The sequence below is a fragment of the Schistocerca piceifrons genome, chromosome 1 (genome assembly GCF_021461385.2).
Source record: "Schistocerca piceifrons isolate TAMUIC-IGC-003096 chromosome 1, iqSchPice1.1, whole genome shotgun sequence".
In the NCBI taxonomy this organism is placed as follows: Eukaryota; Metazoa; Arthropoda; class Insecta; order Orthoptera; family Acrididae; genus Schistocerca; species Schistocerca piceifrons.
Window position 1 is genome coordinate 756,404,608 of NC_060138.1, and position 22,623 is coordinate 756,427,230.

The following is a 22,623-nucleotide window of genomic DNA, read 5'->3' on the forward strand; positions in this document are numbered from 1 at the left end:
TACAAAAACTACTCTCTTATCTTAAACATGATCCTTGATTCATGCAGGCAAAAGATAGTGATGTGGGACAGTGATTTTATAGGTTCTTCCTGTTATGCGTTGAGCCATTGTTCTTCTCATTCGTTTGTTTTTGAGGAGCATTGTTGCATATTTTGGTTTTAATTTTGTAATGCTCGGTTTCAGTATCCAAGTACAGGCACTAACTGTATGCTATTCTCAGTACAGCCAAGGTCGTGTTTTTGAGCTGCAACAAATGCCGACAGATCTCACCCGTCGTAGTCACTGCAGGCTTCAAGCGTTGTATACATAATTGTACCAGAACGTAGCCCCCACTCTGCGGCGCAGCATACGCTATGATGTAACATCTTGAACTGGGACTGGGTTTCACAGTGGTGCTCTACCGATTGAACCATTCAAGCACTCCCAACAGTTTCAGTCTGCCAGAGTACACTCCACTACGCCTCAAAGCTTCAATCTACCAGTATACATTGCAGAGTGGAAGATTCAGTCAAGGAAGTACCCTTCTTCTTTGTCGTTCACCACAACATATAGCTACCTGGAATATGCTCTGTAGAGTTTCCTCAAAAGAGCAAGGGACCGTTTTGGACTGTCGGTTTTTATCTTTGTTTTCTTGGATTGTCTCATTTTGTTCGTAATTGTTCGTTGCATTTGTTCGGGGCGGACGTTCCGTGACACCCGTTCAAGTTCATAGTTGATCCAGTCACTCAGTTTTTTTATTCTTATTATTATAGAGGGTAGCTAATTCTTTGACCGAACATGTTGAGCTACCATGCCGGCGGTCGGTTACATAGTTTCAGTTTTATCGGAACTATAAAAGGAGGAGGAGTTACATGATAGTTTGGTTAGTAACATGAACGTGAAAAATGCTTTGGATAACGTGAAACACAGATAAGTTGTTAATTATTGAGACAGAAATTAAGCAAGGGTATAAATAAAACGCCTCTTCACGTCGTCTATGTTTTTCATTTATTTATTTTTGAAGACGATCAACTACTGTGCGTTTTCTTTGATCCAGTCGACAAACACTGGGACCCTGGTGTAGACGCTCGGTGGTGTAAGGCCTGAACAGTACCGAGAAAAGGAAACTAGGCCCACAAGTTGCTCGTTCACATAAAGAGGTCCTCCAGAATCCCCCTGCAAACATATCAATGCATTATAAAATAGAAATAAACAACAACAAACTTCAGTCTTATTCACATTTTAAGAAAGCACTAATACACTGCGTATTTCGTGGTGAGCTTTGATTGCGTTAATGTTATGAGACCTTAAATTCGAGTATCTATTGAATACCTGTTACTGAGCGATGTACACAGTCAGATAAAGCATTTTATCAAACATCTTTGTCGATCTCGACTGCTCATATTCAAACTTTGCCCTTTTTCAAGAGGATTACTACTACAAATTACGTACTGTAATACAAATTAGAACTTAAAAAGCCATATATACGTTGTTCGATATTCTCAAATTTGGAAATTTTTCGCTGTATTCCAGCTGATAATATGCAACGACCGAGGGTGCACTTGTGGAAATAATAAATAAATAATTTTTAACGGTGTCTTCTTAACGATGTCTTTTAAAACGCAATCTATATTTTTCTTTTACTTTACTTTGCAAGAACCCCCACTCCTACTAAACCTCAGTTTTGCAGGTGAGTCCGTAGATGGTGGTATAAGGGGCGTACAGTATAAGTGGCCATGATTCCCCACTCGAGTTTTGCGATAATTAAGCCACTCCGTCCTTGAACTGACTTAGTGCCGCCACGTAGGAATTCTCCCCATCCGTTATGTGGAGATGCTCTCGTAGTTTTGTGTCCCCTTGAAGAGCCGTAGCAGCGCTGTCGAATTCCGGAAGTGCGATACTGCTGTCTATGTTTTACATAATGAAGCGGGAAGGTTTTCATTGTGCAAAAAATTTTTTACACAGGATGCCACTATTGTTCGTTTATTTAAGAAACACCATAAAATGAACTTGTTCACACTAATCATAAACTATTAACGGTACGACAGCACGGTCTACCACATGACAAGGTCAAAAACATCCTATCGACGACTGCCGAATATGACGCAATTTTGTAACACGAGTATACAACCGATATAGTTCACATAAGATCATACGTCTTCGGTTATGACAAAGTTATTCATTTATTTATTAATGGCAACATTTCCTGCCTATGTAAAATTACTGAAAGATAGTGTTTATCACCCCTAGACTCCTACGGTCTGCAAGCAAATTTTGTTAGCAAATATTTATTAATAACAATTACTTGATGTTGTGTACATAGTCCTGCGTAGTCAGTGCATATACAACTTTCCCACTAGAGCATGCCCCGATAAGCACAACAGCACAGGCGCAGCGCTCGTCCGTCTCCGCACTACGAGATGGCGCTGCCTTAGAGATGGACCAAATTCTGCTTCCGCCGATCCACGTATTAATATGTAACGCAGCCAATGAGATTGCTCCTAACGTAAAACCTTTTCTCCTCGCAGATCACCCTCGCGCAGTGATACCTGAACGTGCAAGGTATTATAACGGGTGTACAGACCTCCGATTAGTCAGTCTGCATCAGTCTGCATTAGTCTGCATTTGTCTGTACCAGCTGATAGTGAAGTTTCAGTCTGTGCCTAGTAAGATTATCATATTCCTGTACATAGCCATGAAGATAAATGTATAGACACTTTTGTCAAGTATCAGAGATATGTAAGAATAAGATTAACGTACCAAGACCAAAGGAACTTCAGATTGTCAATTGTAAATCGCATACAGAATCAAGTTACGTAATGTTTATGCTTGTTATTATTTTAATAAATGTGTGTGAAAATTAATCAAGTTCTGTTTAAAGTTGGTCACCGTCAATCTGCTACTCTAACTGTGCAAATGGCATTTCTATCGTCTGACCTAACGGCAGAAGACAAACACGCCACGATAAGACCACGAGACATATTGCTGACACACGCCTACTTCGTTAGAGCGACAGGTCAAATAATCTGATGGTGTGTGTACCGAAGGTCTTACAGTACGCACACCATACTTGATTTTGCGTCAGAATAAATGTACATCCCCTGAGTACCTCTTTGCTGACATCATCGATTTCTGCATTGCCGCCTCATACCACTGGCTCTGAAAGCGCCAGATGCCCAACTGCCTCTCCTAGCCTTACAGAGAGGAGAACTAATCCAATAGAAACTTATTACGATGTTGGTGGTGAACATCTGGAGCACATCACATCCTACAACCATTTAGGAATCATTGTAAGAATCGCTGTTGTCGGTATAAACGAGTAAACTCTGTATTGAGGAAAGGAGAGAGAAGGCTTCGAATAGTCTGAGGGTTCTGCAAGATGGCAATGCAAAGGCTCAGTTTAGATGTAGTTGTGAAGTAAAATGGAAAGAAGACAACGATTACTGGTCAGATTAAAATCAACAAAATCAGAAAATAGTATAATAGGAGCAGGATTCGTTATGAGTAGGAAAGTAGGGCAGAGAGTGTGTTACTGTGAACAGTTCAGTGATAGGATTGTTCTCATCAGAATCGGTAGCAAACCAACACCGATAACGATATTTAAGGTATACATGCCGACGTCGGAAGCCAAATCTGAAGAGATAGGGAAAGTATATGAGGATGTTGAAAAGGTAATACAGTACTCAATGGGGGACTGGAAAGCAGTTGTAGGGGAAGGAAAATTTACAGGAGAATAATGGCTTGGGGTTCAGGAATGAGAGAGGACAAACACTAGTTGATTTCTGTAGTAAATTTCAACTAGTAATAACAAATACTCTGTTCAAGAATCAGAAGAGTAAAAGGTATATTTGTAAAAGGCCAGGAGATACGGGAAGATTTCATATAGATTACATATGGTCAGATAGAGAATTCGATATCAGATACCAGATTATAAAGCGTACCAGGGAGCAGATATAGATTCAGGGGAAGTTTAAGAGACTATTCAGGAAGAATCAGTAAGCAAAGAAGTACTATGGAATGACGGTATACGCTTCAAATTCTCTTAGGCTATGGATTCAGCAATAAGAATTTGTTCAATAGGCAGTACAGTTGAAGAGGAATCGACATCTATATAAAGGGCAATCGCAGAAGTTGGAAAGATAGACATAGGAACAAAGAAGGTAATTGCGAGGAAGCCATGGGAAAGAGAAGAAATTATTCAGTTGATTGGTGAAAGACGGAAGTACAGAAGTGTTTAGGGAAATTAAGAAATTCAGAAATACAAGTCGCCGAGGGATGAAATAAATAGGAAAGGCAGAGAAGCTCAGACGAAATGTCTACATGAAAAGTGTGAAAAAATCGAAAAAGAAATGATTGTCGGACGGTCTGACTCAGCATACAGGGAAGTCAAAACAACCTTCGATGAAATTAAAAGACAGAGTGTTAATATTAAGAGTGCAACAGGAATGCAACTGTGAAATGCAGAGGAAGAGCGGATCGGTGGAAAGAATACACTGAAGGCCCCTATGAGGGGGGAGATTTGTCTGATGTGATAGAAGAAGAAACAGGAGTCGATATAGAAGAGACAGTGGATCCAGTATTATTAGAATCATAATTAAAAGGGCTTTGGGGAACTTGAGTTCAAAACAAGCTGAACGGATAGATAACACACCATCATTATTTCTAAAATCATTGGGGGAAGTGCAAAAAAAAAAAAAAAAAAAAAGAATATTCACGTTACTGTGTAAAATGTATGAGCCTGGCGATATTCCATCCTACTTTCGGAAAAATATTGTGCACACAATTCCGAAGACTGTAAGAGCTGGGAAGTGCGAGATTTATCACACAAATATCTTAACTGCACATGCATAGAAGTTGCAGACAAGAATAATATACAGAAGAATATAAAACAAATCGGGGATGTGTTACATGATGATCAGTTTGTCTTTAGGAAAGGTAAAAGCACTAGACAGCCAATTCTGAAGTTGCGTTGGTGCGTTGGTAACAGAAGCAAGACTAAAGAAAAATCGAGACACTTTCATAGGATTTGTCGATCTGGAAAAAGCGTTCGACAATGTAAAATGATGCTTTATGTTCGAAATTCCGAGAAAAACAGGGGTAAGCTATAGGGAGAGACGGGTAATATATAATGTGTAGAAGAGCCAACAGGGAGTAACAAGAGTGGACAACCAAGAACGAGGTGTTCGGATTCAAAAGGGGGTAAGAAAGGGATATGGTCTTTCGCCCCTTATGTTCAATCTGTACATCAAAGAGGCAATGATGGAAATAAAAGGAAGTTTTTGGAGTGGAAGTAAAATTCAAGGTGGAAGAATAATAGTGATACGATTCGCTGATGACATTGCTAACCTGAGTGAAAGTGAAGAAGAATTACATGATCTGCTGAATAGAATGAAGTCTAATGAGTACAGAGTATGGGTTGAAAGTAAATCGAAGAAAAGCGAAGGTAATGAGGAGTAGTAGAAATGAGAACAGCGAGAACATTAGCATCAGGAATGATGGTCCGAAGTAGCTGAAGTTAAGGAATTCTGTACCTAGGCAGTAAAATAACCAATGACGAACGGAGCAAGGAGGACTTCAAAAGCAGACTAGCACTGGCAAAAAGGGCATTTCTGGCCAAGAGAAGTCTACTAATATCAAATATCAGCCATAATTTGAGGAAGAAATTTCTGAGAATGTACGTCTGGAGTACAGCATTGTATTGTAGTGAAATATGGATTGGGGGAAAACCGGAACGGAAGAGAATCAAAGCATTTGAGATGTAGTGCTACAGACGAATGCTGATAAGGTAAGAAATGAGGAGTGGAGGAGTGCCGCGTAGAATCGGAGAGGAAGGGAATATGTTCAAAATACTGACAAGGAGAAGGGACAGGATGATAGGACATCTGTTAAGACATCAGGGAATGACATCCATGGTACTGAAGGGAGCTGCAGAGGGCAGAAACCGTAGAGGAAGACACAGACAGAAATACATCCAGCAAATAACTGACGACGCTGGTTGTAAGTGCTACTCTGAGATCAAGAGATTGGCTCAGGAGAGGAATTCTTGGCGGACCTCATAAAACCAGTCAGAATACTGATGACCAGAAAAAAAGTAAGACAGATGTGAAAGCTACAGACAGAAAAACTCATTTGGTAGGATGGTATTGAAAGGTTTGTGGATCTATATTAGATCTGTGATTGAATAGTGGACGTGAAGGATGAAATGGCAGGTAAGGAAGGTAACGACTGAATAAACAGCTGGCCAGTTAATGCTATAAATGTTGGCAATATAAGTGATTGTACGTCTCGTACTTGTGTCCAGTCATTTACACACACAAACACATTTACACACACACACACACACAGACACACACACACACACACAAACGAGCGCGCTAATCAAGAAATATAAATACAATATACAGAAATAAGAGAAACATTCTGACATTGATTTGAAGTTGTACAATAAATTACTTTTGTACCTTCCATTTGGTGTCATTTGATAGGTATTTCCTTTGTCATGCCGTTGGACAGAAGTGGATGTAACATAAAAATGAGACGTATCAGAAAATCTCAGGAATACGATTTCCAGGTATTTCTGTTTAGTTTTAACAAATGTTAGCAGATTATCTTTTAGTATAAACAGTAATTATTACTCCCGTAGTTGTCTAAAATATCCATATGCTTGATTATCAACGTAAAAAAAATTGAAAATTACTTACACCACAAATCCCGGAATAACGGTCTCCAGCGCAAACGTGCTGTGGCAGGATGAGATTAAAACTATAGTCTTTCTGACATTCCTGGTTGTTGACGATTGTTAAGTTGGTTTTCTGAAGCCATGGAGCCAGCGTGTCGTTCCCGTAATCACTCTGCAAAAAAATTTATTACTGGAATTCTGCATATAATTATGAAATATTTTCAAAAGCACTGTCATCATACGTCGTCCTAGAAGTAAAAGACTGCGCTTCTTATGTAGAAACTGTAATTATATGTGGACACAACCCCATTTAGCTCAATTCTCGTTGTTAGAAAGTTTCTGCAGTAAGTTGACTCCCTCACTGAAGTGTAGATCGGCAATACTGCAAAATTTATAGCCACAGTTGCCATAACCTAATGACTAGACCCAGAAACGGTGGCAACCACAAGCTGTTTAGATGTGGGCAGAGATGGAAGTCATAGGGGTCGACATCTAGGTTTCTATGTGGATGTTACCCCAATTCGTATTTTAAATTCCTTAGAGTTCTGTGAAAGAAGGGGACTAGCTTTTGACTTATCTCGCAGCTTCAGAGACATTTAAATCAAAACATCTTGATATATTCGCGCTTTTCAATTGTTAGTATTAGTACCCGTGCCATATATTTAATACACTCCTGGAAATGGAAAAAAGAACACATTGACACCGGTGTGTCAGACCCACCATACTTGCTCCGGACACTGCGAGAGGGCTGTACAAGCAATGATCACACGCACGGCACAGCGGACACACCAGGAACCGCGGTGTCGGCCGTCGAATGGCGTTAGCTGCGCAGCATTTGTGCACCGCCGCCGTCAGTGTCAGCCAGTTTGCCGTGGCATACGGAGCTCCATCGCAGTCTTTAACACTGGTAGCATGCCGCGACAGCGTGGACGTGAACCGTATGTGCAGCTGACGGACTTTGAGCGAGGGCGTATAGTGGGCATGCGGGAGGCCGGGTGGACGTACCGCGGAATTGCTCAACACGTGGTGCGTGACGTCTCCACAGTACATCGATGTTGTCGCCAGTGGTCGGTGGAAGGTGCACGTGCCCGTCGACCTGGGACCGGACCGCAGCGACGCACGGATGCACGCCAAGACCGTAGGATCCTACGCAGTGCCGTAGGGGACCGCACCGCCACTTCCCAGCAAATTAGGGACACTGTTGCTCCTGGGGTATCGGCGAGGACCATTCGCAACCGTCTCCATGAAGCTGGGCTACGGTCCCGCACACCGTTAGGCCGTCTTCCGCTCACGCCCCAACATCGTGCAGCCCGCCTCCAGTGGTGTCGCGACAGGCGTGAATGGAGGGACGAATGGAGATGTGTCGTCTTCAGCGATGAGAGTCGCTTCTGCCTTGGTGCCAATGATGGTCGTATGCGTGTTTGGCGCCGTGCAGGTGAGCGCCACAATCAGGACTGCATACGACCGAGGCACACAGGGCCAACACCCGGCATCATGGTGTGGGGAGCGATCTCCTACACTGGCCGTACACCACTGGTGATCGTCGAGGGGATACTGAATAGTGCACGGTACATCCAAACCGTCATCGAACCCATCGTTCTACCATTCCTAGAACGGCAAGGGAACTTGCTGTTCCAACAGGACAATGCACGTCCGCATGTATCCCGTGCCACCCAACGTGCTCTAGAAGGTGTAAGTCAACTACCCTGGCCAGCAAGATCTCCGGATCTGTCCCCCATTGAGCATGTTTGGGACTGGATGAAGCGTCGTCTCACGCGGTCTGCACGTCCAGCACGAACGCTGGTCCAACTGAGGCGCCAGGTGGAAATGGCGTGGCAAGCCGTTCCACAGGACTACATCCAACATCTCTACGATCGTCTCCATGGGAGAATAGCAGCCTGCATTGCTGCGAAAGGTGGATATACACTGTACTAGTGCCGACATTGTGCATGCTCTGTTGCCTGTGTCTATGTGCTTGTGGTTCTGTCAGTGTGATCATGTGATGTATCTGACCCCAGAAATGTGTCAATAAAGTTTCCCCTTCCTGGGACAATGAATTCACGGTGTTCTTATTTCAATTTCCAGGAGTGTACATTGCATCAAGTAAAGGAATATGATACGTGATATCATGATGTATAACATGACACATGTGTTCAAGTCATTCAGTATGGCATTTGTCATGTCGTGCAGTAGGACACAAATAGCCATTAAAATTTTGGATGCATGCATCCCCACTCTTGGATACTACCTATTGTAGATTCTTCTCACTCTCTAGAAGCACATAATTTTGTGTCTGCTCTCACACCACTAACAATACGTGTTACAGGAAGTGTATCTGGGGGGCCAAATAGTCTCCTCGCGGAAAACTTAACCATTCCCACCCAAAAAAAAAAAAAAAAAAATTAGCGTTCCGCAGGAATATTTCATCCTCGCAGAAAAACTTGTTTTGCTATTACATGTATGTATGCTCTTTATCCATATGATTTTGTACGAGGTTTGTCCGGAAAATACGCATAAAAGTTGAATAATATCTTTATTTTACAGGTTGCAGTCACCGCCAGATGGGCCTACTGCTGTAATCAATCCCATCAACGCTCAGTTCGAGTCAGAGCACTCTGCGTGAAGGTGGGAGTGTGCGGCAGCTTGTTGACAGTTACCCTTCTTCACCTGCCGTCGGCATGGAGCTCTCTCTGACTGAGAAACAGCGCGTCAACATCAAGTTTCTTGCAAAGCTAGGCAAGAATGGTCGTGAGATTTTTGAGAGTTTGAAACAGGTTTACGGAGAAATTTCTCTGAAGGAACAAACCGTGAACAAGTGGTTAAAAAGGTTCCGGGATGGCCGAGAAGAAGTGAACGATGACCCCCGCCCAGGACGCCCGTCGACATCGAGTTCCGATGCAAATGTTGAACGAATTCGGGCTTGTGTTCTTAAAGATTGACAGTCAGAATGATTGCTGACGAGTTATCAATCCCCAAAACAATCGTTCCCGAAATTCTGACACAAAAACTTGAAATGAAGAAATTGTGTGCGAAAATCGTACCGAAGCTCTTGACGACAGAACAGAAAGCAAAGAGGATTGAGTGCTGTGAGGATTGGTTGGAAGCAGAGGAACGAGGGGACTTTCTCAACCGAGTCATCACTGGAGACAAGTCCTGGTTTTACGAATCCGATGTGGAGCTCAAATCTCAAAGCAAGGAATGGAAACTAGCAGGAGAACCGAGAACAAAAAGTCGCGAAAATCAAGGTCCAATGTGAAGACAATGTTGATTGTTTTCTTTGATTCTAGAGGCATTGTTCACGAGGAATTTGTCCCTCCCGGCCAGAAAGTGAACGGAAATTTTTACGTTGAAATTCTGACACGTCTCAGAGCTCGTGTGGCGCGAGTTCGATCGGAGTAGGCAAAAGGGATCCTTCATCACGGCAATGCGCCCGCTCACACGTCGCTCGTTGTGCACGAGTTTTTGGCCCGAAGCTCAATCACCGTGACAGACCACCCGCCTTATTCACCCGATTTAGCCCCGTGTGACTTCTTCATGTTTCCGAAATGCAGAATGGTGCTTCGGGGGCGGCAATTGGGAGATGTGGAAACCATCAAGTCGGAAACGACACGGCAACTGAACAACATCACAACGGAAGACTTTCAGCAATGTTATCAAAAGTGGAAACGGCGCTGGCAGAAGTGTATCGCGTCTCAGGCCGAGTACTTTGAAGGAGACCATATTGTAATATCTGAATAATTGTAAAATAAAGTTATTATTCAACTATTATACGTATTTTCCGGGCGAACCTCGTATATTAGTTACTATGATTGGCAAATATTTTGAGCATCCCCCCCCCCCCCCCCCCCCCCGAGAAACCATGGACGATGAGGAGATTAGCATGCCTTAGCGATACGACGAAAGGGTACTTGTTGAGAGGCTAGACAAAAGTATGGATCCTGAAGAGCGGCAGCAGCCTTGACAGTAGTTACAGGGACAATAGTCTGGATGATAGACTGATCTGATCTGACATCAACCGAAACGGCATTGCTGTGCTGGTACTGCGAAACGGTTGAAAGCAACTTCAAACTACAGCCGTAATTTTCCTGAGGGCATACAGCTCTACTATATGGTTAAATGATGATGGTATCCCTCGGGTAAAATATCCCGGAGGTAAAGTTGTCCCCTATTCGGATCTCCGCGCGAGGATTACTCAGCAGGGTGTCGCAATCAGGTGAAACAAAGCTGATGTTCTACGGATAAGAGGCTGGAATGTTAGATTACTTATTCAGGGAGGTAGGTTGGAAAATTTAAAAATGAAAATGGGTAGGAGGAACTTCGAAATAGTGGGAGTTGGTGAAGATCGGTGGCAGGGGCAACAGATCTTCAGGTTAGGTGAGTACTGGGTCATAAATCTACAATCAAATACGAGTAATGCAGGGGTAGGTTTAATAACGAATAAGCTACTACGAACAGCATACTGAACGCATTATCGTACTCAAAACAGACAGCACAGTACAAATTTATACGCGAAATAGCTCCGCAGATGCAAAGAGATTGAAAAAAAAGTGTGCTGAGATGAGAGAAATTATTTAGATAGTTAGGGGACACAAAAATTTAATAGTTATTCTGGACTGGAATTTGATAGTAGGAAAAGAAAGAGAAGTAAAAATATTAGGAGACTATGGACTTGGGGAAAGGAATGAAAGAGGAAGCCGCCTGGTAGAATTTCGAAGAGAACCTAATCCTCGCCAACACTTGGCTTAAGGATTACGAAAGAAGTATACATGGAAGAGACCTAGAGACCCCGGAAGGTTCCAGATGGATTATGCACTGAAGGAAAGAAATTGCAACACCAAACCATAATTAATGTAGAGTAATAATATTTTGGGAACACATTTATCTAGGTAAACACTGCAGGATCGCAGGTTAATGTAAGAGAGAAATAAGCCCTTGCAAATGTGAAATATTGGTACATTAATAACTAGTGTAATTGCCAGTACGTAATGAAAGCATGCTAACGTGGGCACATTCTCTTGTATAGGCTCCGGATGTCACTTTGTGACATGCTGTTCCATACCTGTTACACTTGGTCAGTCAATACAGGGACAGTTAATGGTGTTTTATGGATGATTCTGGAGTTGACATCCGCTGATGTCGCATTTGTGCTCGATTTTGGCAGATGGAGTAATCGAGCAGGCCAAGGCAACATCTCGACAGTCAGTAGAGCATATTGGGATACAACGGCGGTATATTGGCGAGCGGTATTCTGTTAGCTAAACACTGCTGGAACGTTGTTCATGAATGACAGCAGAACAGGTCAAATAAATAGATCACACTCCAAATCATAGCTCCAGGTACAGATGCAATGTGTACGCCACGCACACAGGTTGGTTGCAGACCTTCAAATAGCCTCTTTTCTAGCACATGACCAACACTGGCACCAAGGCAGAACGAGCTATCAACAGAAAACAAAACCGATCTCCAACCTTTCCTCCTATGCGCTCGCGCTTGTAGTCGCAAATGGTGGTGGTTTGGGGTCAGTGGAATGAGCGCTACAGGGTATCTAGCTTGGAGCTGTCCTTGAAGTAATCGATTCTTAACAGTTCGTTGCGTGACTGTGGGGCAAGCTGCTGGCCAAATAGCTGCTGCAAATGCAGTGCGATCGCCAGAGCCACACGCCGAACACGAGGATCTTTCCCGTGCGAAGTGCTACATGGCCGTCCAGAGCCCGTATCTCTCCCGACCGCACATTCCCGTCACCACCGCTGCCAGCCATCATGTGCAGTGGCTACATTCTCTCCTAGTCTTTCCGCTATGTCACACAAAGAACAACCAGCATCTCGAAGACCTGTTTCACGACCTCATTCAAACTCAATAAGGTGTTCATAATGGTCTCCTCTTTGTCGTCTAAAAGTTATTCCTGATTAACATCAACTGAACACGTCAACTCTCAAACGTAACTAATGCTCACGACCGTTACAGCGCGTATTTAAAGAAAACCTGATTTATATCCTCATAGCGGCGCTACTACCGCCACTGTTATGCGACTGGCGCGAAATCTGAGTGGATATAATCGTTCAGATGTAGAAATACGCCTACCAAATTTCATTTATATCGTACAGCTCTTTATTGGTGTTGCAGTTTTTTTCCGTCAGTTTATAATGGTAAGACAAACTTTTCGGTACCAGATTTTAAACTCTAAGGCACCTCCAGAGGGTTGTTAATTGTAAATTAAAACTGAACAAATTGGAAAAGGTACGGAAGACCTGGATAAGTTGGATGAACCAAAGATTACAATTCAAAAAGAAGTTTCAGAGGGAGCATTAGACAATAGTTGACTAGAACGGGGGAAGGAGACAAAGTAGAATACGAGTGGGTAGCTTTCAAAGGAAATAGTGAAGGCAGTAGGGGATCAAATAGGTAGAAAGACAACCCCTAAAACAAAGCGTTGGATAATACAGGAGGTATTTAATTTAACCGACGAAAGGAGAAAATATAAAAATGCGGCAAATGAAGCAGGTGAAAGGGAATACAAACGCCTAAAAATGCGACTGGCAAGATGTGCATAATTTGTAAGCAAGAATGGCTAGATGACAAATGTAATGATTTAAAAGGTTTTATCACTAAGTGAAAGGTAGATACCGTCTACAGACAATTAAAGGGGCCTTTGGAGAAAAGAGAAAAAGCTGTACGAACATCAAGAACTCAGCTGGGAAACCGGTTCTAGACGAAAAGGGAAAGCTGCAGGTTTGAAGGCGTGTACGGGAGGTCTACACACGGGTGATGTACTTTAAGGCAATATTATAGAAATGGAGAAGGATGTAAATGAAAATGAGAGGGGAGGTACGATATTACGACAAGAATTTGACAAAACACCGAAAGACGTAAGCCGAAACAAGGTCCCTGAAGTAGAAGACACTCCACAAGAACTACTGATAGCGTTGAGAGAGTCAGCCATGGCAAATCTTCACGATCTGGTGCAAGACGAATGAGGGAGGAAAAATACCCTTACACTTCAAAAAGAATATAATAATTTCAAATTCAAAAGTAAGCAGGTGCTGAGGGATGTGTATATTACCGAACTACCATTTCAATGAGTCATGATTGCAAAATGCTAAGAAGAATGGAAAAACAGGTAGAAGACGACCTCAGGGAAGATCAATTTGGATTCCGGAAAAGTGCAGGAACACGAGAGGCAACACTGGCCCTAAGACATCACAAGAAAAGCCAAACCTACGTTTATAGCATTTGTAGGCTTCAAGAAAGCTTTTGACAACGTTGACTGGAATGCACTCTTTGAAATTCTGAGGGTATCAGGGGTAAAATACAGCAAACGAAGGGTATTGACAGCTTGTACAGAAACAAGACGGCTGTTACAAGGGCATGAGAAGGGAGAGAGACAGGGTTGTTGTTCAGATAACTGGTGGCTGAATTTATGTTTAGGTATACAGAGAGTGTATAATTATATTAAGAAAGCAACTGGTCTAATTGCCAGAAAAACAGCCCCTCTGAAGCCCAAGGCAGGTGAAGTCATTATTGATGTAGGGAGGAGGAGAAAAGTGTTTAACGTCCCGTCGACAACGAGGTCATTAGAGACGGAGCGCAAGCTATGGTTAGGGAAGGATTGGGAAGGAAATCGGCCGTGCCCTTTAAAAGGAACCATCCCGGCATTTGCCTGAAGCGATTTAGGGAAATCACGGAAAACCTAAATCATGATGGCCGGAGACGGGATCGAATCGTCGTCCTCCCGCATGCGAGTCCACTGCGCCACCTCGCTTGTTCCTATTGATGTGGGTCGTGTGCCTAGGGCCTCCCGTCGGATAGACCGTTCGACGACGCAAGTCTTTCGATTTGACGCCGCTTCGGCGACTTGCGCCTCGATGGGGACGAAATGATGATGATTAGGACAATACAACACCCAGTCGCTGAGCGGAGAAAAATCTCCAACCCAGCCGGGAATCGAACCCGGGCACTAAGGATTGACATTCTGTCGCGCTGACCACTCAGCTACCGGGGGCGGACATTGCTCTAGTTAAGCAGATGGAACGCTGGGTTGAACACTACCTCGAGTTGTATGTAGCGGAAAATGAAGTTGTCAGGGATAAAACGCTTCAAATGGCTCTGAGCACTATGGGACTTAACATCTGAGGTCATCAGTCCCCTAGGACTTAGAACTACTTAAACCTAACTAACCCGAGGACATCACACACATCCATGCCCGAAGCAGGATTCGAACCTGCGACAGTAGCGGTCACGCGGTTCCAGACTGAAACGCCTAGAACCGCTCGGCCACAACGGCCGGCTTTCAGGGATACAACTGACGCCATCACACAAATGGTACTTATAGAATAATTACATGCAATGGCTACTGTGGAAAACTCAGTAAACCAATAGGTTCTCCTGCTAGTGGAAAGGCTCTATGTGAACATGGGATCTCTGCAGATATTATTAAATAAAACAAGTCTGTCCCTCTCAGACACCTACACTCACGTCTCACAACCAGCCAGGAAGAAGATTACAACTCAGTGAGTATGCGGAATTAGAAGATTTGTGTTCTGTATAAAAAAAATGAGAGCAGAAGTGATTGCAACAGTTACCGACGAACGACACTGCCAACTGTAGCTGGGAAAGAATAAGCAAGACCCACCTTAATATGATTACAGATCTTAGCTTCCAGAATCTATTCAGAATCTCTGTGCTGATTCATACCTGGCCGATCAAACGTGGATATCATCTCTCTACGTCAGCTGCAAGCGAGGAGCCGGGAGAAGCAGTGACGACTTGAAGAACAGCGTACGGTACAATGGACTGCTCAAAATGAAAACTAAATTACATGAAAACAATAATTGTTATAAGCACTCTTCTCAATAGCTGTTAAACATGGGCATCTCTTGCTAAGCAAGAATCTCGGCTGAACAAATTCCACCTCCACTGTCTCCGAAGGATTCTTCAGATTACGTGGAAGAGATACAGTACGCAACACGGAAATCGTACAGCTCGCAAGAACAACCAGCATTCAAGCCCTCCTGACCCATCGAAATCGAAGGTAATAGGGACATTTTACTATCAAAAACAGTCTTGATCACAATGAATTTTATTGCAGTGTTTGTAACACAATGTATCCAAAAGTAATTAACTGGGACATGTCTACAACATGTATGCTGAGCGAATACCGAAAAACCTGCTGTGTGGGGTATTCCAGGAGGGTGTGAAGCCAGTCGGAAGATCGCACCTTCACTTCAAGGATTTCTGCAAGAGAGGCCTGACCAAAGCCGGTATTAATACAAATCACAGGGAGAGTGTCCGCCCATGGTAGCTGACTGGTCAGCGCGAAGGAATGTCATACCTAACGGCCCAGGTTCGATTCCCGGATGGGTCGGAGATTTTCTTATCTCAGGGACTGGCTGTTGTCCTTATCATCCTTTCATCCCCTTCGACGCGTAAGTCGCCGAAGTGGCGTTAACTCTAAATACATGCACCACGTGAACGGTCTAGCCGACGGGGGCCCTAGCCACACGGCATTTCCATTTTACCGGGAAAGTACTGCTGATCTGCTGATGATCGTGTCATGTGGCGACTAACTGCGCGAAATGGGGTCAAGCTTGCAGAGGACGAACGCACAGATGAACAAATTAGGAAGAGGACAACACGGTAAGGGAGAGCGGCTTCTGTTCGAAGTCCCTCACGTTTCACGTCCTCAAACTGCAATGGGCAGTGACACTCTCGGATGGGACTTTTCAACCACAGCTGATGCTGCAGTCTTTGAACCACGTATGCTACACCATCATCCTTCGAGGGTGGACGGATTCCACCACACTGAGCAAAGAGTAAAGAAACCAAAGAAAAATTTGGAATATGAATTAAAGTTCAGGGAGCAAAAATGTCAACTTTGAGCTTTACCGATGACACTGTAACTGTGTCAGAGACAGCAAAGTACTTGGAAGAGCAGTTGAAAGAAATAGACGTCTAGAAAGGTGAATATAAGATAAGGCAGAACAAGGATAACGAATGCAGTCGAATAAAATCTGGTGATGCTCAGGGAATACATTAAGGAACGAGATATTTAAAGTAGTGTCTGAGTTTCACTCTTTGGCCGAAGTTGAGAGGATGTAAAATGTAGAGTGGCACTGGCAAGAAAAGCGTAACAGAAAAAAAAAAAAATATACTAATACCAAACTTATAGTCAAGTGTTAGGAAGCCAATTGTGAAAGTATTAGTATGCATTGTTGCCATATATGGAAATCAAACATGGACGAGAGACAGTTAAGACAAGAAGAAAATAGAGGCTTTTAGCCTATAAATTGCATGATGCAGGTGTAGTAACACCTTGCAGCTTCGAGTGCTCACTGTGCTGGGAAAATAGGTTAACTGGTAAAAAAGATCGAATACGTGAAGATGTTTTGTTTAAATGGTTTTGGTACAACCGGATATGTCGAAAGGCTAGTTCCCTTCTTTAACATCCCGAACTGTGGGCAGGACACAGTCGACATTTTTTGTGCTATAATGGGAGTATTTCTTATTCTCGTTTCCAACTTTCACTCTGCCGCGAAATGCTGCAACAAAACAGTTCGAATTTCGTATGAGTATGATTGGCTGAAACAATCGGAACTATGAAACAAATTACACACGACAAAATATCGTCAGCTTTTCAGACCTGTATGAAAACTGACGAAGTAAGCTTATCTTGTCTGAAAATAACTTTTCTACGAGACAGCATAGTATTTTTTGAAGATATTACGTGTATTTCATGTGTCACTTTAGACTGCGAATCGTGAGAACGGATGAAGATTTCACAAAACAACAGGGTGACCATGAATTGCATGTATTTGTCTACTTTCTCAGAAAATTTGAACTGATTCGCGCAAGTTTGAAACACAGAAGTGATGCGTGAAAGAATCCTCACGAAAAAATGTTTATTGCACGTAATATCCGAATGAAGCTGGATTTCTGAAAGCGAGTTTTTAATTTTATCGTAATAACGCATTTTTATTTATCTGATACTCTTTAAATCGTTTCCGCGTATTCAGTTCACATACGAACGACATTTATGTACTTTGTTCATCTCGACTTTAAGCCATTATATCTGGACAAGGGATGAAGATTACTGGATAGAAAATTTCGTTTTGACTTTATCTTTGTGTCTACCTTCGTGCAAAGTCTGAACTGATTCCTATAAGTTTAAACTATGCAAGAGTATTTTTTTCATTCTGTTGTGCGTAAAATGTGGGTGGTAGCCGTAGTACAAACGGGGCCATTAGCTGAGCATTAATTTTAACACAATTAATATTTTTTGCAAAAGGAATTAATTGATTCGCACTGTTTCCCTTGGCACAATCTCCGGTTCGAGTTCAAACTTTGCTTAATACAGGGTGTTACAAAAAGGTACGGCTAAACTTTCAGGAAACATTCCTCACACACAAATAAAGAAAAGATGTTATGTGGACATGTGTCCGGAAACGCTTAATTTCCATGTTAGAGCTCATTTTAGTTTCGTCAGTATGTACTGTGCTTCCTCGATTCACCGCCAGTTAGCCCAATTGAAGGAAGGTAATGTTGACTTCGATGCTCACGTCATCAACACAGATTTTCTGTGAACGTTTTGGCAGGCATCGTTGGTGATGTCTTGATTGGGCCCCATGTCCTTCCACCTACGCTCAATGGAATTTCATACGGAATACTCTACCTGTGCTGCTAGAACATGTGCCTTTACGAGTACGGCACTACATGCACGATGGAGCTCCTGCACATTTCAGTCGAAGTGTTCGTACGCTTCTCAACAACAGATTGTCCGCCCTGGTAGCTGAGTGGTCATCGTGACAGACTGTCAATCCTAAGGGCCCGGGTTCGATTCCGGCTGGGTCGGAAATTTTCTCCGCTCAGGGACTGGGTGTTGTGTTGTCCTAATCATCATCATTTCATCCCCATCGACGCGCAGGCCGCCGAAGTGGCGTCAAATCGAAAGACCTGCACCAGGCGAACGGTCTACCCGACGGGAGGCCCTAGCCACACGACATTTCCATTTTTCCAACAACAGATTCGGTGACCGATGCATTGGTAGAGGCGGACAAATTCCATGGCCTCCACGCTCTCCTGTCCTCAACCCTCTTGACTTTCATTTATGGGGGCATTTGAAAGCTCTTGTCTACGCAACCCCGGCACCAAATGTAGAGGCTCTTCGTGCTCGTATTGTGGACGGCTGTGATACAATACGCCATTCTCCAGGGCTGCATCAGCGCATCAGGGATTCCATGCGACGGAGGGTGGATACATGTATCCTCGCTAACGGAGGACATTTTGAACATTTCCTGTAACAAAGTGTTTGAAGTCACGCTGGTACGTTCTGTTGCTGTGTGTTTCCATTCCATGATTAATGTGATTTGAAGATAAGTAATAAAATGAGCTCTAACATGGAAAGTAAGCGTTTCCGGACACATGTCCACATAACATATTTTCTTTCTTTGTGTGTGAGGAATGTTTCCTGAAAGTTTGGCGGTACCTTTTTGTAACACCCTGTATATCGTAACATAACAACAGCTAGACAGATATTCGAATGGCTACTAGATGGCGGCTGGTGAGAGCTGAACCAAATGTTCCTGGCTCAAATAAGAACCGAGCACCAAGACTCCTACGAAACCTCGATTGTACGCGCGGCCTTTTCAGTCCTATTTGTTACAGTACGGATTCTGTACTGTTCTGTTACATATCTTTTTTCCGTTACTGTTAGTTGTACGTTATCAGTGATACAGAGCGAAATATGGATAGGTTCACTGTTGAAGAGTTTGTCGGTATGCGTCTCGTGCACTGTTCATTAAAGCTACGGAAGAGCTTCGCATAGACGCTTTGCTAAACTGATCCCACGGCGGTGGCAGTCATATCACAGTAGTTTTTTATCTGCTCATAGACACCTACAGGGAGCTGTATCCTTTTGTGTTAGAATGATTGGCATATTACACAGTTTATCGCCATTTCCAAATAAACGTAGGTAATTGTGTAACAAACCGAGTAAATCGTAATTACACTGAAGACTATTTGTCACCTGTACGAAAATACCCAGAAAGTATCCCTCCGGCGCTCAAATATTCTACCGCTAGAGTTCAGCTTCATCCTGTATGGAAATGACACTTAAAGTACCAACACACCAGAAGGTGGCGTATAGTGGCGTATGTCCAGCCAAACATTGTTACAAATATCACAGGCTTAACTGAAAGGTTAGTGTGCGGGTACCGGATGCTATATGAAGTACCTAAAAGAGTGTTTGTCGCATCTCACGATGAGGACGTTACTTTTCTGCGTTTGGGTACGCTACTGTAATCAGTACGAAAGCATACTCTTATAAAAGTCATGTATTCTTCTGTATTATTTCTACGTAAAATTTAGCTACTTATTTATGGTGGCATTCCAAGTCTACATAATTAGTATTAATTTGGATTTCGTGTTATGTTCCGTGTCGTTAAAATACACTCCTGAAAATGGAAAAAAGAACACATTGACACCGGTGTGTCAGACCCACCATACTTGCTCCGGACACTGCGAGAGGGCTGTACAGGCAATGATCACACGCACGGCACAGCGGACACACCAGGAACCGCGGTGTTGGCCGTCGAATGGCGTTAGCTGCGCAGCATTTGTGCCCCGCCGCCGTCAGTGTCAGCCAGTTTGCCGTGGCATACGGAGCTCCATCGCAGTCTTTAACACTGGTAGCATGCTGCGACAGCGTGGACGTGACCCGTATGTGCAGTTGACGGACTTTGAGCGAGGGCGTATAGTGGGCATGCGGGAGGCCGGGTGGACGTACCGCCGAATTGCTCAACACGTGGGGCGTGAGGTCTCCACAGTACATCGATGTTGTCGCCAGTGGTCAGCGGAAGGTGCACGTGCCCGTCGACCTGGGACCGGACCGCAGCGACGCACGGATGCACGCCAAGACCGTAGGATCCTACGCAGTGCCGTAGGGGACCGCACCGCCACTTCCCAGCAAATTAGGGACACTGTTGCTCCTGGGGTATCGGCGAGGACCATTCGTAACCGTCTCCATGAAGCTGGGCTACGGTCCCGCACACCGTTAGGCCGTCTTCCGCTCACGCCCCAACATCGTGCAGCCCGCCTCCAGTGGTGTCGCGACAGGCGTGAATGGAGGGACGAATGGAGACGTGTCATCTTCAGCGATGAGAGTCGCTTCTGCCTTGGTGCCAATGATGGTCGTATGCGTGTTTGGCGCCGTGCAGGTGAGCGCCACAATCAGGACTGCATACGACCGAGGCACACAGGGCCAACACCCGGCATCATGGTGTGGGGAGCGATCTCCTACACTGGCCGTACACCACTGGTGATCGTCGAGGGGACACTGAATAGTGCACGGTACATCCAAACCGTCATAGAACCCATCGTTCTACCATTCCTAGACCGGCAAGGGAACTTGCTGTTCCAACAGGACAATGCACGTCCGCATGTATCCCGTGCCACGCAACGTGCTCTAGAAGGTGTAAGTCAACTACCCTGGCCAGCAAGATCTCCGGATCTGTCCCCCATTGAGCATGTTTGGGACTGGATGAAGCGTCGTCTCACGCGGTCTGCACGTCCAGCACGAACGCTGGTCCAACTGAGGCGCCAGGTGGAAATGGCATGGCAAGCCGTTCCACAGGACTACATCCAGCATCTCTACGATCGTCTCCATGGGAGAATAGCAGCCTGCATTGCTGCGAAAGGTGGATATACACTGCACTAGTGCCGACATTGTGCATGTTCTGTTGCCTGTGTCTATGTGCCTGTGGTTCTGTCAGTGTGATCATGTGATGTATCTGACCCCAGGAACGTGTCAATAAAGTTTCCCCTTCCTGGGACAATGAATTCACGGTGTTCTTATTTCAATTTCCAGGAGTGTATTTTGATCTTATTCATACTGAAACAGACCAACGAAGGTAAATTTCTTTTCCATAATTCGACAACATTCCATAAGTTTTGTTTTATGACTCAGTTTTATTAATGAGGTTATAAAATTCGTTACTCCTTTTATTGCATAAGGAGCTGACACTGTTGTCCAGACTTAAATCACTGACTACTGTGCACGGAGCTATTTGTCGTGGACGACAAGACCGAATTTAAATACACTAGAGAAGAAGAGTCGTGTCTCTCGTGATGTTTAAGTTGTGTGACCATTACGATATGGATTTATTAATGTACAACAGCTCTTAAGACTACGTAAACACAGAGCAAACTTTTAAAAGTATCCACAATCATCAAACCAGAGGGCTGTGTGCTAATACATTGTTTTCAGTCCACTTAATTCAAGACAGTAATTTACCTGCTTGATAACGTAAATATCACGAAGTAAAGGTAATTGGAAACGATTAATCCTCAAAACACGGGTAAATCGTCATTTATGTGAATTAGCAACTGTTACAATTCGTTATTTCATATCCAATACGATCGTAAAAATTACGCTACAATTTTATTTGTAAAATATGTGCATCTAATTCGCCTCTGTTTCAAAAAGTCTTACATCAATAATTATTTTTGTCTTCAATCACTTGCTTACTCGTCGCGACCAGAGGAATGCAGGCTGGCTACGATGGGGAATGCTTCTGCGACAACTTAATACAGCTGCATGTCCACCAGTGTAGAAAACTACTCAGGTCGTGTCATTGGAGAAATGAGATGCTTCCATACGAAATCAATACCAGACAGGAATAAGCAAAGTTAGAAGTGCCCCTGTCTTCCTAAAAAGACATTTGCCAATGGAGTGTTACTAGTATCGAACGAGTACAATTTCAAGAATTCTGTTCAGTAAACTTAATGAATAACCCCCATGGGGAGATGTAAAAAAATTTGTAAATCAGTTTCCTTGTTCCGGCTGCTTCATGTTTCTTATCCCTTTAACTACCAACTAGCAGCAGAGGCCAGTCTGCCATTTTTTATCTTTTCTATTAGCAGCTATACATTTCCCTTGATCACTTCGCCTAATTTGTCTTGTCAGTCGAGAGTTC

The 22,623-nt window shown here is 43.7% G+C and overlaps 1 protein-coding gene across 1 annotated transcript in view; it reads right to left on the reverse strand.

Annotated features, from left to right (window-relative positions):
• Positions 1–1,011: 1,011 nt before the first annotated feature.
• LOC124774801 (trypsin-3-like) overlaps positions 1,012–22,623 on the reverse strand; it is a 70,984-nt gene continuing 49,372 nt past the window's right edge. The window contains exon 5 of the mRNA XM_047249514.1: positions 1,012–1,155. Coding sequence (XP_047105470.1) covers positions 1,012–1,155 — 144 coding nt within the window. The remainder of the gene's footprint in view (positions 1,156–22,623) is intronic.